This window comes from Carcharhinus amblyrhynchos, chromosome 4 (assembly GCF_965287045.1).
Source record: "Carcharhinus amblyrhynchos chromosome 4, sCarAmb.v2.hapA, whole genome shotgun sequence".
Taxonomy (NCBI): Eukaryota; Metazoa; Chordata; class Chondrichthyes; order Carcharhiniformes; family Carcharhinidae; genus Carcharhinus; species Carcharhinus amblyrhynchos.
In genome coordinates, this window is record NC_137327.1 from 2,692,520 (window position 1) to 2,707,809 (window position 15,290).

Here is a 15,290-nt window from a genome sequence, read left to right on the forward strand (position 1 = left end):
AAGATTTGTGTGGTGACTGACCTCAAGTGGAGTTAAGGCACATGTACTGATCTAACAGAAAATTGTGGTGCAGAACCAGGCTGATTGGCCATTGGATTTCTTTGTTACCATAGCGACAATAGGAAATTCAGAACAAACTTCTTCAACCAGAGAGTGATAAGAATGTGGGGCACTCTAAACTGGGGGTGGCTGACAGGAACACTGTAGGTATTATTAAGGGTAAACTGGACCACTTTGATGGAGAAGAAGGGCTATGATGATAGATTTAGTTGAAAAATGATTGGGAGGCAGCTCACATGCATTAAAACACTAGTATGGGTTGGTTGGGCTGAATGGCCTGTTTCTGTGCTGTATATCCTATGTAATCCTGTGTTGATTGAAAAACAACTATCCAGCCCAATTCCACTTCCAAGCTCTTTGTCCATAGCTCTGTAGGTTACTTTTATATCTCTACCAATGTAAATGGGCAGAGATTATGGCCCATACGTTCCTGGTGACCAGTGTTTAATTTTGGGAGTACTCTCTAAGGATGTGCTGGGAAATCACCTTGGGGCATTTCCAGGTAAGGAATCGCATCAAATTGTCCAAGAGTGCTAACTTCCCCACATAATTAGGCTGTGATTTAATTTGCGAACTTTGTGTGGGTCTGTTAGTGTTGTGTTTATACTAATAGTTTCTCTGAATTAGAAGAAGAAATAAAAGCATTTCTAGTTTCAGCATAATTGTTTTAAAGACTTGGGCAGAGCCCCATATTGGACAGTTTCCCACCTCCTGACTAATCACCTATTACTAAGTTTGCAGAGAAAATTTCTGTTCCTGTTACTCAGGTTTGAGAGAGATTATTTGCAAACAGGCTGTGAATGGATTTCAACAAAACCAGGGTATGTCCCAGGGAAGAACTGATTGGTTTTTGGATCCTGGGATTTTTTTTTTCAGACATCTTTCAACATTGATTTTTGGGCAAATTGCCTTTTTATTAGAATTTTGTGGACTGTTTGATTTTGAATGTTTGTTGCAGCTGCTGTGGTAAAAATTTTGACAACTGTTAAACTTTGTGCAGTTTTCAGACCAGCTTGCTGAATGTGGATTGGCCTGAAGCCATCTCCATGCAATGGAGGTTCTTATTAAAATAGATTTGTATTTTCAGATTTGTACACAGTGCATCAAACAGGCAGCTAAAAGCTTCCAGGAAGAGCTACATTATTGCAGGAATGTTGAGTTAGCATATCATGGCCAGATATGTGCCCTACTGAGTTTCCTGTTCACTTATTTTAAAATTCAGTGAGTTTTGACCACTACCTTCCTTTTCAGGTGATGCACCATAACCTAGGAGCATAAAAGTTTCTTTACTCTCTAATTCTTTTCCAGATTACTTTAAAAATGAGCATCCTGAATATTGATAAGCTTCCGACAAGGGGGAAACCAAAAGTCAATTTATGCTGAATTTTAGGTTTACTCACAAAAGTGAAACATAACCAATATATCAATCCAAAACACCCTAACCCACCACCAGTGTATATTCTTTTGCGTGCAACAATTAAACAAACAAAATAATGAATGTCCGTTAAAGGGACACCGTAACAAAAAAAAATCTTTCAGGGAAATTTGACACCTTAAAAGAAGGTAGATATTGTGCTGTAGGCCTGTGGTGCCCAGAGGTTACTGAAAGCCTTGGGCATTCCAGGTGACACTGGGAGCTGCCAAAGGCACCCTGTCACAAATATAGCCATTAAAGAGAGGCAGATAGTTGGGTTTCATAACCTCCTCAACTGCCAACTGCCTGGCCACCAAGGCCAGGCCTACAATCAGGTGAACCAGAAAGTCTTGCCATCTACCCACCCCTTTCCACATCTGGTGGTCAAAAATATAGAGCATGGGGCTAAAGTGCAAAGAAAACCCCAGGAGTTAACCACTAAGGTAATGGAACAGGAGCTTCAACCTTGCACACCCTAAATATGAAACATTGATTCAAGGCTGCAGAAGTTACAGACAGTCTGGGAAACCACCTTGATCTGATGTGTGCAGCACCCTCCATGTCAAATCCCTGAGGACCAGGGTTACAGGTGACCCCTGGGTAGCAAGACAGTGTGTGCTGAAGGTGAGGATGCACGGAAACAGCAATACAAAATGCCTCCATGCAAAGTGGAATGGGACAGTTGGAATTTGTCAGATAGCTGAACTTGTGGGGCTTGGGTTCCCGAGAACGGTTTCAGGACCTGGGGCCAATGTGAGCTTCTATCCTAATGGTTTGGTTCAGGTAAGAAAGCACTGCATGCTTGAGTCGCTTTAACATCACAATTGCAATAGGGTCTGACTATGTTTTTAGTGCCCTGAGTGGCTTTGACTGTGAATTGGACATTTTATAGCTCCATAGCTATTTCCTTTAGGACTCCTCCAGCTCAATCTGTAGTGATGTTTTTTAGCTCCTCTTGCTGAGGGGCACAGGTCTCCAGCCACCCTGTTGGTGTTCTAAATGCTCAACATGGAGAAGTACTGATTGATCAGTTGAGGGAGGGCAGTACATGATAATCAGCAGGAGATTTTCTTGCCCACGTTTGACCTGGTGCAAGTTCATGGAGACTGGACTCTCTGGGAAACTTCCTCACAACTGTATACCACTGTGCTGCCATTGTAAAACGGGGGAGGACTGGAGTCCTGAATCACAGTAAAAGTAACTGATGGTTTGTGGCTTGATTTAGCTATGATAGACTGGGAAACATTGCTGACAGGAAGGACAGTGGGCAGACAATAATAAGTATTCACTCCAAAAGTTTTGCTCTTGTTTGACGCAAGAGTGGTAAGGGAACTGTGGTCAAACCATGGTTATAAGGAAAATGAGTATTAGATTCAAAGAAGAAGCATACAAATTGACAAGAAAAAGTAATAGACTTGAGGATTGGGAGCAGTTTAAAATTCGGTAAAGGAGGGCCAAGGGATTGATTGAGGAGGAAAAATAGAATGTGAAAGTAAGCTAGCAGAGAACATAAAAACATAAAGAGAAAAAGATTAACCACAACAAATGTAGGCCCCCTTACAGTCAATTGGGCCAGTGGGCTGACGAATGGCAAATGGAGTTTGCTTTAGATAAAAACAAGGTGATGCATTTTAGTAGATTGAAAGAAGGCAGGACTTAGTGGTAGGGCATTGGGGAAAGTTATAAAAAGAGATGTGTAGGGGTTCATGTTCATAGCTCATTGAAATTGGAGTCGTAGGTGAAGAAGGCATTTGGCATGCTTGGTTTCAATGGTCAGAACATTGAATACAGGAGTTGGGATGTCTTGTTGAAGTTGTACAAGACATTGGGAAGGCCACACTGGAATACTGTGTGCAGTTCTGATCACCCTGTTATAGAAAGGGTATTATTAAACTAGAAAGAGTGCAGAAAAGATATATTAGGATGCTACTGGAACTTGATGGTTTAAGTGATGAGGAAAGGCTGGAGAAATTGGGACTTTTTTTTCTGTGGAGCATAGGAGGCTGAAGAGTGATTTTGTAAAATAATGAGGGGCATAAATCAGCTAGATAGTCAATGTCTTTTCCCAGAGGTAGGGAAGCCTAAAACTAGAGGGGGCAGGTTTAAGGTGAGAGGGGAGAGGTACAAAAGGGCAAGGTTCAGAGGGACAATCTTTTTCTGAGTGGTGATTGTCTGGAACAAGCTGCCAGAGGTAGTAACAGAGGTGGGTACAATTTTGTTTTTTTAAAAAGCATTTAGACAGTTACATGGGTAAGATGGGTATGGATGGATATGGGCCAAATGCGGGCAATTGAAACTAGCTTAGTTTTTAAAAACAAAGGGCAGCATGGAGAAGTTGTACCAAAGGGCCTGTTTTCATGCTCTAAACCCCTTTGACTCCATGACTCTAAATGGAGAATTCATAACAGGGACTAAAGAAATGACTGAGGCATTAAATTTGTACTTGTCTTCCTTTTGTGAACAAGAAGCAATAAATAATGTATCCAAAGTTCTGAGAGAAACAAGTTTTAGTGAGGAGCTGAAGAAAATTGGTATTGGTAGAGAAATGGTTTTAAGAACATAAGAAATAGGAGCAGGAGTAGGCCAACTAGCCCTTCGAGCCTGCCCCGCCATTCAGTAAGATCGTGGTTGATCTGTCGTGGCTCAGTTCCACATTCCCGCCCTCTCCCCGCAACCCTTAATCCCCTCTCTTATCAAAAACCCATCAACCCGCGTCTTAAAAATATTTAGCGAGGTAGCCTCCACCACTTCAACAGGCAGAGAATTCCAGAGATTCACCACCCTTTGAGTGAAGAAGTTCCTCCTCAACTCTGTTCTAAACTGCCCCCCCTTTATTTTGAGGCTGTGCCCCCTAGTCCTACTATCCTTTCTGAGCGGGAAGAGTCTCTCCACCTCTATCCTATCCATCCCATTCATCATCTTATACGTCTCAATGAGATCTCCCCTCATTCTGCTAAACTCTAACGAGTACAAGCCTAATTTATTCAGCCTCTCCTCATAGCTCAACCCCCTCAACTCCGGCATCAGCCTAGTAAACGTCCTCTGCACTCCCTCCAAGGCCAAAATATCCTTGCGTAAGTACAGCGCCCAAAACTGCACACAGTACTCCAGCTGTGGCCTCACCAATGCCCTATACAGCCGCAGCAAGACCTCCCTACTTTTATATTCAATCCCCCTTGCGATGAAGGCCAACATCCCATTCGCCTTCCTGACCACCTGCTGCACCTGCAAGCTGGGTTTTTGCGACTCATGCACAAGGACCCCGAGGTCCCTCTGCACTGTCGCCTGCTGCAGTTTTTCTCCACGTAAGTAATAATCCTTCCTACCATTATTCCTACCAAAGTGGACCACCTCGCACTTGCCAACATTAAATTCCACCTCGCACTTGCCAACATTAAATTGGGGAAATTGATGGGATTGAAGACAGATAAATTTCCGGGGCCTGATAATTGTCATCCCAGAGTACTTAAGGAAGTCGCCTTGGAAATAGTAGATCCATTGTTGATCATTTTCCAACAATGATCAACATGATCAATGATCTGGAATGGTTCCTACAGATTGAAGGGTAGTTAATGTAAGCCCGATATTCAAAAAGGGAGGTAGAGAGAAAATGGGAAATTATAGACTAATGCGCGGCATGATAGTACAGTGATTAGCACTACTGCTTCACAGCACCAGGGATCCAGGTTCAATTCCCAGCTTGGGTTACTGTCTTTGTGAAGTCTGCACATTCTCCCCCGTCTGTGTGGTTAGGTGCATTGACCCGAATTGTTGCCAGACTCTGGTGACTAGGGGAATTTCACAGTAACTTCATTGCAGTGTTAATGTAAGCATTACTTGCGATTAATAAGTAAACTTTAATGTTGGCACTGGGGAAGTTGCAAGAGTTCCTTATCAAGGAATTCATAGCTCAGCATTTGGAAAGGAGTGATATAATCAGACAAAGGCAGCGTGGATTTACAAAAGGGAAATCATGCTTGACAAATCTATTGGAATTCTTTGAGGATTTATCTAGTACAGTTGACTGAGGAGAGCCAGTGGATATGGTTTATTTAGACTTTAAGAAGGCTTTTGACAAGGTTGTGTAGTTTTGGTGTCCTTATCTGAAGAAGGATCTTCTTGCTATTGAGGGAGTGCAGCGAAGGTTTACCAGACTAATTCCTGGGATGGCAGGTCTGTCAAATGAGTCAAATAGGATTATGTTCACTTGAGTTTGGAAGAATGAGAGGGGATTGCATAGAAACTTATAAAATTCTAACGGGGTTAGGCAGGGTAGACTCAGAAAGAATGTTGTAGATGATGGGAGAATCCAGAATTAGGTCATCATTTGCATCCTGATTTGAAACCATGTGTGTCAAGAAAGTTTCAGTTCCCTGACGTGGGTGTTTGTTGTGGGGAGTTAGTGGTCATTCAATCTGCATGGAAGAGTTCTTGAACAACTACATGAAGGACATCTTGGTAGAGTCTGGATGAAGGAATTAGAGTGTAATTATTTTTGGTGGCCGAGTCTGGGTGCTCGGATAAGTGGACTGTGTCAATCCTCTGCATAAATGAGCAGTTCTTCAACGTGGTCGTCTTTACCCCCCTTGGGAGTGGCCTAAAATGCCTTAGCAATGATTGTATACAGATTTTACAGAGGATTACATGTTCCGAGTTATAATTGATGCATGCTGCAAGCGGTCAGAAGTTAACATGAGATCTATAACATCTGAACAAACCATTGAGAAACTTAATGAAATTTTTGTAAGATTTGACATATCAGAATAGATCATTATCGATAACAGTTCACGGTCTACTTACCAAGAATTTGAGGATTATCTCAAAGTAAATGATATTCAGTGTATAAAATCAGCCCCTTATCCATCAACCAATGGATAAGCTGAAAAATTTGTACAATCCTTGAAAAATTCTTTAAAAGCTTCAAGAGACCAAGGTTCTTTATCATGTTATGTGAATAGCTTTTTGGCATCTTATAGAAACACTACTTATGCAATTACCCAAAATTCACCTACATCTCTAGTCATAAAGAGAATGGTGATTTTGTACTATCTCCAGAAGCTTGAGAGATAATAGAGCACCAGCAACAATCTCAAGTTGCTAGACGAGGCGCGAGAGCAAAACAACGCTCATTTCAAGGGGATCGAGTGTTGGCTTGTAATTATACCATGAATGGGAAACGTATACCTGTCTTAATTTGAGCAAAATCGGGTTCAATTTCTTACATGGTTCAAACTGAAGATGACTAGTTTGGCGACATCATGCTGACCAATTATGTCTTAGAATCATCTCCAGAATTACTGACTTCTTTAGTCCTGAGTGTTCTGAACACTGCTATGGAAGACTTTAGTGAAATTGAGTTGCCTGATTGTGTCTATGCTACTATACCATGTGAGAATGATGCAGAATTAGGTCCACAAGAAGTGCCTACTGAAGTTCCAAATCATACTTCTAGGGTCAAAAACAGACAAATTCTAGTATGTCATATCCAACCAGTCCAAAGATGTGCGGGTTAGGTTGATTGGCCATGCTAAATTATCCATTTATATCAAAGGGGTTAGCAGGGTAAACATGTGGGATTGCAGAGGGTGGGATTGTTGTTGGTACAGACTCAGTGGGCCTAATGTCCTCGTTCTGCGCTATACTGTAGGGATTCTGTGATTCTAACCAAAGAGGAATCAATGTCCAGCCGATTGACTTTCTTATTGACTGTGTGTAATGATTAATGGTGCTTTGTACTTTCTGGATAATTATTGATCCTATGTATAACATGATAGTAATTTGGTGTCATGATCGCAAAGTAAAGTGGGAGGGATGGTTGCATGACAGCCTTAAGAGCCAGTCACATGATTTCATGGTGGTGTGATTGGGGTATTCATGGAATGCTGTTTAGTTTCAATTTCTATTCTGTGCAGAGAACATCTCTTTCAATAAATCTATTGTGTTACTTTTTTAATCGGTGTGCAAACCATACCTTTTGTTGAAAACCCACATCCCCTAACATAATTGAGATTACAAAAGGTCAGGGAAAGTTAGAGGTTGGGATAGATTCGGTGCTAAGTTTTTGTTTCATCAAAGATTTGATGGAACAAAAGGCAAAGAGTGGTAACGGTTGTAGCAAAAAAAAATGGCATTGGTCCAGTGTAGGTGTTAATTGTAGAATTATAGTCTGCATTTTCAGTAAGCATTAGCAAGTTAGATTGGCATGTGGGAAAAATTATTCAAAGTGAATGCCAGAGTCTATGATCTGAAGTTGTTGAACTCGATGTTAAGTCCAGAAGGCTGCAAAGTACCAAATTGGAAGAGGAGGTACAGTTTCTCCAGTTTACGTTGGACTTCACTGGAATGTTGCAGCAGGCCAAGGACAGAAATATGAGCATGAGACCAAGAAGATGAATTAAAATGGCAAGTGACAGTAAGATTGCGTGTCGTGCTTCCTGACTGAACAGAAGTGTTCCTAGTCTGTGTTTGGTTTCCAACATGAGCAGACAGTGTTGTGATTAGTGACTGCAGTGGATTAAATTGAAAGAAGTACAAGTGAATTACTGCTTCATGTGGCAGGAGTGTTTGGACCTCCAGATAGTGGGGAGAGAGACAGCAAAGGGCCAGCTGGTACATCACCTGCAATTTGAATGGGAAGGAGATGATATGTTGGGAGTGATAGAGGAGTGGACAAAAGTGTACCAGAGGGAACAGTCCCTTCATTCAGCATTCTGGGATGGAGAGAAGTTGTGTTTAGTGGTAGTGTTATGCTGGAGCTAGTATAAATGTAGAGGATGATTCTTTGAATACGCAGGCCTGCTGGGTGGAATGGGCATATGAGGAAACCATATTGTGGTTCTGGAAGGGAGGGCAAAAGTCTGGGACATAAATTGCTCATGGTTCAGGGCTCTTTTAAGCATATAAGAGCAAAACACTGCGGATGCTGGAGATCTGAAATAAAACAAATGAACAGTTGGTGTGACGTCAGCCGTCTGAACCTCCACCATCATCATCATTCTAACCAGACTCCCTCTGAAATTGCTGCCCTCTACTCTCTTAGACCTAACCATGACTTTGCTCAAACATGCTATTAAGGGTGGTGCTGTTATTGTCTACCATATCAACATCTACCTTGCAGAGGCTGAGCACCAACTCTCAGGCACTTCTTATTGTCCACTGGACCATGACCCGACCACTGAATCAAGTTATTGTTTCCCAGATTGTCACTGACCTTATCTCCTCTGGACATCGTCCCTCCACAGCCTTGAACCCCCAATTCCCCCGTCCCAACAGCCTGCTTCTGCCTCCTTTCCAAAATCCGAAAGCAAGACTATCTGGATAAATGCATTGTTTCAGCCTGTTCTTGCCACAGGGGATTTTCCCACACAACTTTCAGACACATTGAGACTGTGTTGGTGTGGTTGATGGGGCCTCAACTTTTTTTTTAACCCATTTCCTGCACTTTTGCACTTCTCTTCCCTCCCAGGATCACTATGGGGTTCCCCTTGTCCTCGCTTTCCACTGCTGTACCTCCATATTTAAAGGATCATCCCCTCACATTTCCACCAACTCCCAGCATCTTGCCACCACCAACCATATCTTCCCCTCTCCTTCCCTGTCAGCATTCTGAAGGGACTGTGATGCCCTGATCCACTCCCCTATCTTCCCTGCAGCATGTTATCCCCTTCCCAAGCAATTGCTGGAGGTGTAACACTGCCCCCTGTTTACCCTCTCTTTCCTCGCTGGCCAGGGTCAGCATAAAATCCATCACATTTCTATCTCTGTACAGTTCAGAAGCAGAATCATAATGGACTTGAAACGTTAACTCTGTTTCTGTTTTGACAGACATTTCCAAACCTGCTGAATTTATCAGCATTTGTGTTTTAGCCTTGTAGTGGCATCCAGCACATCCCTGACTCTGGTCACCACAATGTAGAGATGCCGGCGTTGGACTCGGGTAAGCACAGTAAGAAGTCTCAAAACACCAGGTTAAAGTCCAACAGGTTTATTTGGTAGTAAAAGCCACTAGCGTTCGGAGGCTGCCCCTTCATCAGGTGAGTGGGGGTTCTGTTCGCAAACAGAGCATGTAAAGACACAAACTCAATTTACAAAATAATGATTGGAATGTGAGTCTTTACAGGTAATCACATCTTAAAGGTACAGACAATGTGAGTGAAGAGAGCGTTAAGCACAGGTTAAAGAGATGTGAATTGTCTCCAGACAGGACAGTTGGTGAGATTTTGCAAGCCCAGGCAAGTGTGGGGGTTACAGATAGTGTGACGTGAACCCCAGATCCTGGTTGAGGTAGTCCTTACGTGTGCAGAACTTGACTATCAGTTACTGCTGAGTGACTCTGCACTGTCGTGTGTCGTGAAAGCTGCCTTGAAGAACTCTTACCTGAAGCTCAGAGGCCGAATGCCTGTGACCGTTGAAGTGTTCGCCAACAAGAAGAGAACGCTCTTGCCTGGTGATTGTCAAGCGGTGTTCGTTCATCCGTTGTTGTATTGTCTGCACAGTCTCCCCAATATACTATGCCTCAGGACATCCTCTCCTGTAGCGTATCAGGTAGACGGTGTTGGCCGAGTTGCAAGAGTATGTGCTGTGTACCTGGTGGATGGTGTTCTCACGTGAGATGATGGCATCCATGTCGATGATCCAGCATGTCTTGCAGAGGTTGCTGTGGCAGGGTTGTGTGGTGTTGTGGTCACTGTTCCCCTGAAGGCTGGGTAGTTTGCTACGGACAGTGGTCTGTTTGAGGTTGTGCTCAAACAGATGGGAGAAATATGTCACCAATGTACACCATCTGGGAGCAGGCTCAATGTAAAGGTATTGCAATAGGATCTGAAGGCAGAAAATCACCACTTGTGTGCACCTAAGTTCGTCCCTAAGCAGGACCCTTAGTGTCTCAGCAGCAACCCAGTGCATCTTTTTGTCCCAGGAAGAATGCATGAGGTTTTTCCATATCTTAGTGACAGAAACTTCTTGGGGAGGAATCAAAATAACCGACTGGTACAATACTGTGACCATTGTTCTGTGCACATGAGTTTCCCTATCTGAATGCATTTGACATGAATTAATACAATTAATATTGATTCCTTTGCGCAGGAAAACTGCACTCTTCTTTCCTAGGCATCTCTGTACACTTCATTTAGTTTCCTCTTTTGTACATGGAGAAAGCAATCCAGGCCTATCCAGTCTTTCCTGGGGCAACATTCTCCAGTTTCCTCTAGTCCCTTCCCAGTGTGAAGGGCCCTTTCTGTAATGTGACCAGAACTGCATATGGTAGCTGAGGCTGTGTTTTATATGTACAATTCTAGCATAATTTCCCTGCTCTTATACTCCAGGCCCAACTAATAAAGGAGGCAATTCCAGATGTCACCTTAACTCTTGCTGCTACATTCAGGAATATGTGAACGTAGAACTCAAGGCCCCTCTGTTCCTGTGCATTTCTCTGTTTTGTGCCATTTTCTGTATATTCCCTTGCTTCGCTTTTCCAAATGTTATTCCCTTTCACTCCCTCAGATTGAATTACAGTTTCTGACCATTGGTATTTTCCTGCTGTCTACAGTCTTCTGCACTATCTACTACAGAGCCAATTTTTGAATTATTTGAAAACCTCTTAATCATGCCTCCTATATTTAAGTCTAACTGATTGACATATACCTCAATCAGCATAGGACTGAGTATTGAACCTTGAAGCACCCCACTGAATATAACTTTCCAGTTACACAAACACCCTTTACTCCCCAAAGCTCAACTCATTTTGGATTCAGTTTGCCACTTTGCTTCCCATGAGCGAATGCTTTTCTGACCAGTTTGTTATGTGGGATTTTGTCAAAAGCCTTTCTGAAATCCGTGTAAGACTACATTAAATGCAGTACTTTCATCAATCTCCTTGTCCGTCATTCTGAATAACCGTCCCTTAACTTCATGCTAACTGTCCATGATTAATCAGTGATTTTTTAATTGACAGTTCATACTATTTGTCAGAACTTTATCCAATAATTTTCTTGGCCATTAAATTATTGAATGTCAAAGAGGAGTGTGGAGCTTGCAAGCTGCTGGTTGGTTCCTCGACACTCTATGGCTGGATCATCATTTTTTTTATTCTTTCCCTCCACAGTCTTCACTTGGCTCATCCTCGAGCTCTTCTTTCCAATCCGTGAGTTCCTATCCACCATTCAGCAGAATGCCAGCTTACAGCCAGTTTGGGCCAAGCCCGCTAGTGACGCAACAATACAATGCCGTGGGTGTCGGTAAGTTTTTGATTGTTTTTGTATGAAGTTAGTAAACAGAAAAATCATCCAAGTGATTCTATCCTCTGCTGCTGTTGCTTTCTTTGATGTGACACAAACGCAATGCTGCATCATCAAAGCCATCATTCTTCATTGCGTTATTAACCCAGAGCTGTGTATTTCTGCTTGAATGGATCTGAAGGATCCCAAGGAGCTTTGAAGAGCAGTGCTGTTCTCCTGATGTTTTCTCTTTATCAATACCACCAAAAGTGGAGTTGCTGATTATCTACGTCATTATTGTTAGTCAATTTGCGTACAAGATCCCACTGAAATGGGCATGATCATACTTCAAAGTTAATTAATTGGTTGTGGAACATTAAGACACCCCAGGATATGAAAGATGCTTTATAAATGCCAGCCGAATTGGTTTTTTTCTGGCAGCATTGTGATTGATGCCAATGAGCCAATCACGGGTGTTGTCTAGTGAAATTTTGCTTTAGCTTTGCCTGTGTTGCTTCACTGAAGGGATGACTGCAGTTGTCTTGTACATCATGTATATTTTTGAAATTGTAGAGCGAGTTGAGATAGGAGTTATTGAGGGTGGGGCTTGATTGCGATCAATTGCTTTCTATGTCAGCCGTTGAAAATTTGTGGTCTGTTTGGGTCTTGGAAACCAAACACAATTTGTTCAAGATTAAATTAGTATGTAAATGAATATGGCCGAAGGGCCTGTACTGTTCTGTTCTATGTTCTATGTATTTGTTTTTTAAAGTATTCTTACATGGGTTGTGGGCAAGCTCAGCATGTATTGCTCATCCCTAAAACCCTTGAATTGAGCATCTTGCATGGCTATTTCAGAGGGCAATTAAAAGTTAAACCACATTGTTCTCAGCGCCAACTAGGCACCCGGATTACTGAGCCAGTGGTATTACCACTGACCACCGTGTCCCCCTCAATTAATTTGCAACCTAAAGCAAGCAGTTTTATTTAAGACCAGATATGTAATGGAATACGTGTATTTTTACATCATAGTGCCACTTCTGTAATGCATATAAGATTAGCCCATATTCAGGAATTTCAGGAAGGAGCTCTAGGCTTCAGTGTTTTTGGGTACTCCATTTTTAAGTTACTGTTTTTTAAAAAAGTCTACTGTCCCTTGCTAACCATCTAGGGACACTTCAATCCTTGGCCTCCATTGGAGAGTTTGGTATAAGAATGATCCAAGTTTGCTGGCGTAGTGTTTGACTGAGATGTTCTTGTTCTTCTGACATTATATTAATAGTCGCTGCAGGAGTTGGAAAAATACCAACTGGTTTGATTAATACCTTCACTTGAATAGCCTGCTTACTTTTAACGTTCCAGCTCACACTTAAACAGTTAAAGTATTTAAGTATTGGAATAAAGAACAAAATGTTCTCTTGTTCCAAAGCCTCACTTTAGTGGCAGCTCTTCAATGATACTTTATCAAAGTTCTCTGCATGAATATGAGGGAGTATGAAAAGCTTGGAATGGAATTAAAAAGTAGAACCGACAAGGTGGTTATCTCTGGGCTACTGCCTGAACCGTGTGCAGATGGGCGTAGGGTTGACAGGATTAAGGAAGTGAATGGGTGGCTCAGGGATTGGTGTGGGAGGAATGGGTTTGAATTTATGGGGCATTGGCACCAGAATTGGGGTAGGTGGGACCTGTTTGGGAGGGATGGGGTTGGTCTGAACCGTGCTGGGACCAGAGTGTTGGCGAATCGAGTAAAGAGGACTGTAGACAGGGCTTTAAACTAATTAGGGGGGGGGAGGGTGTGAGGGTAGGTGACCTTACGAGGTCTAAAGTTAAGGAGAGTGTACATGTAAGGGAAGAGGCCGAGGATGTCCCAATAATAGAGGGAGTAGGGGGCGTGAGTATAGTTGGTGGCGTTGCGACAAATAGGGTCCAGGTGAAGGCTGGGATGAAAGCGCTTTATCTGAATGCACGAAGCATTCGGAATAAAGTGGATGAGCTGATGGCGCAGATCGACACAAATGGATACGATCTGGTGGCCATTACAGAGACGTGGCTGCAGGGTGACATGGACTAGGAGCTGAATGTACAGGGCTATCAAGTGTTTAGGAAGGATAGACAGGAGGGAAAAGGGGGGGGCGTAGCTATGCTGATTAAGGATAGCATCACGGTGGTAGCAAGGGATGATATTGGAGCCAAGGAGCAGAGGGTGGAATCATTGTGGGTGGAGATTAGGAACAGCAAAGGGAGGAAGACGCTGGTGGGTGTCGTCTATAGGCCCCCGAATAAAGATCTGGAGATGGGAAGGGCTGTTAACGCGCAAATAAGTGCGGCGTGCAAGAATGAGACGGCCGTAGTTATGGGGGATTTCAATCTGCATATTGATTGGTCGACCCATGTTGGACGTGGGGGGCTCGAGGAAGAGTTCTTGGAATGCTGCCGGGATAGTTTCCTCGAACAGTGTGTGTTGGAGCCGACGAGGGAGCGAGCTATCTTGGATCTGGTGCTATGTAATGAGGCGGGTAGAATTAGGGACCTTGTGGTGAAGGATCCTCTTGGGGAGAGTGATCATTGTATGGTGGAGTTTCTGGTGCAGATGGAGGAGGAGAAAGTGGGTTCCCGGACACGCGTCCTTTGTTTGAATAGAGGGAAATACGGTCGGATGAGAGAAGAATTGGCGAATGTGGACTGGGAGAGCGCGTTGGAGGGAGGGTCTGTTAAGGAGCAGTGGAGGATCTTTAAGGAGATCTTTCTTGGTGCTCAACGGAAATTTATTCCGATGGTCAAAAAGGATAGTAGGAGGAGAGGTAATAAGCCGTGGATAACAAAGGAGGTGAAGGAAAGTGTTAAACTAAAAGCGGAGGAATTTAGAGTAGCTAAAAGTAGTGGGCGAGAAGAGGATTGGGAGAGGTTTAAATGTCAACAAAGATTGACAAAGAAGTTGATAAGGAAGGGTAGGAGAAACTATGAAGCTGGGCTAGCGCTTAATATAAAAAAGGATAGCAAGAGTTTTTATAAATATATAAAAAGGAAGAGGCTGGCTAGGGTGAATGTTGGTCCTTTAGAGGATGAGAAAGGGGACCTAGTGGTAGGGGATGGGGATATGGCTAAGGTATTGAATAATTTTTTTGTTTCTGTCTTCACGGAGGAGGACGTGAATAATTTGCCGGGTGTTAGCGATAGAAAGGTGGTAGGACTGGAGGGTCTTAATGACATTACTGTTACTAGAAAGGCGGTGCTCGACAGACTGGAGGGGCTGATTGTGGACAAGTCCCCAGGACCGGATGGAATGCATCCGAGGGTTCTGAAAGAAATGGCGGAGGTGATAGTGGATGCCTTGGTGGTTATTTTCCAAACGTCGCTGGATTCCGGGGAAGTGCCGGATGATTGGAAAACGGCTAATGTTACGCCGTTGTTTAAGAAGGGTGCCAGGCAAAAGGCGGGGAATTATAGGCCGGTTAGTTTAACATCTGTGGTAGGTAAAATGTTAGAATCTGTCATTAAGGAGGAAATTGCGAGGCATCTTGAAGGGAATTGCTTGATAGAGCAGACGCAGCACGGTTTCATTAAAGGGAAGTCGTGTCTGACAAATTTACTGGAGTTCTATG

General features: G+C 43.1%; 1 protein-coding gene across 4 annotated transcripts in view; it reads left to right on the forward strand.

The window, feature by feature from the left end:
• Window positions 1–15,290, forward strand: part of LOC145341759 (protein LSM14 homolog A-like) — an 87,281-nt gene that overhangs the window by 47,266 nt on the left and 24,725 nt on the right. For all 4 annotated transcript variants that reach the window (XM_080186675.1, XM_080186673.1, XM_080186674.1 and 1 more), the window contains exon 3: window positions 11,577–11,709. In XM_080186675.1, coding sequence (XP_080042801.1) covers window positions 11,577–11,709 — 133 coding nt within the window. The remainder of the gene's footprint in view (window positions 1–11,576; window positions 11,710–15,290) is intronic.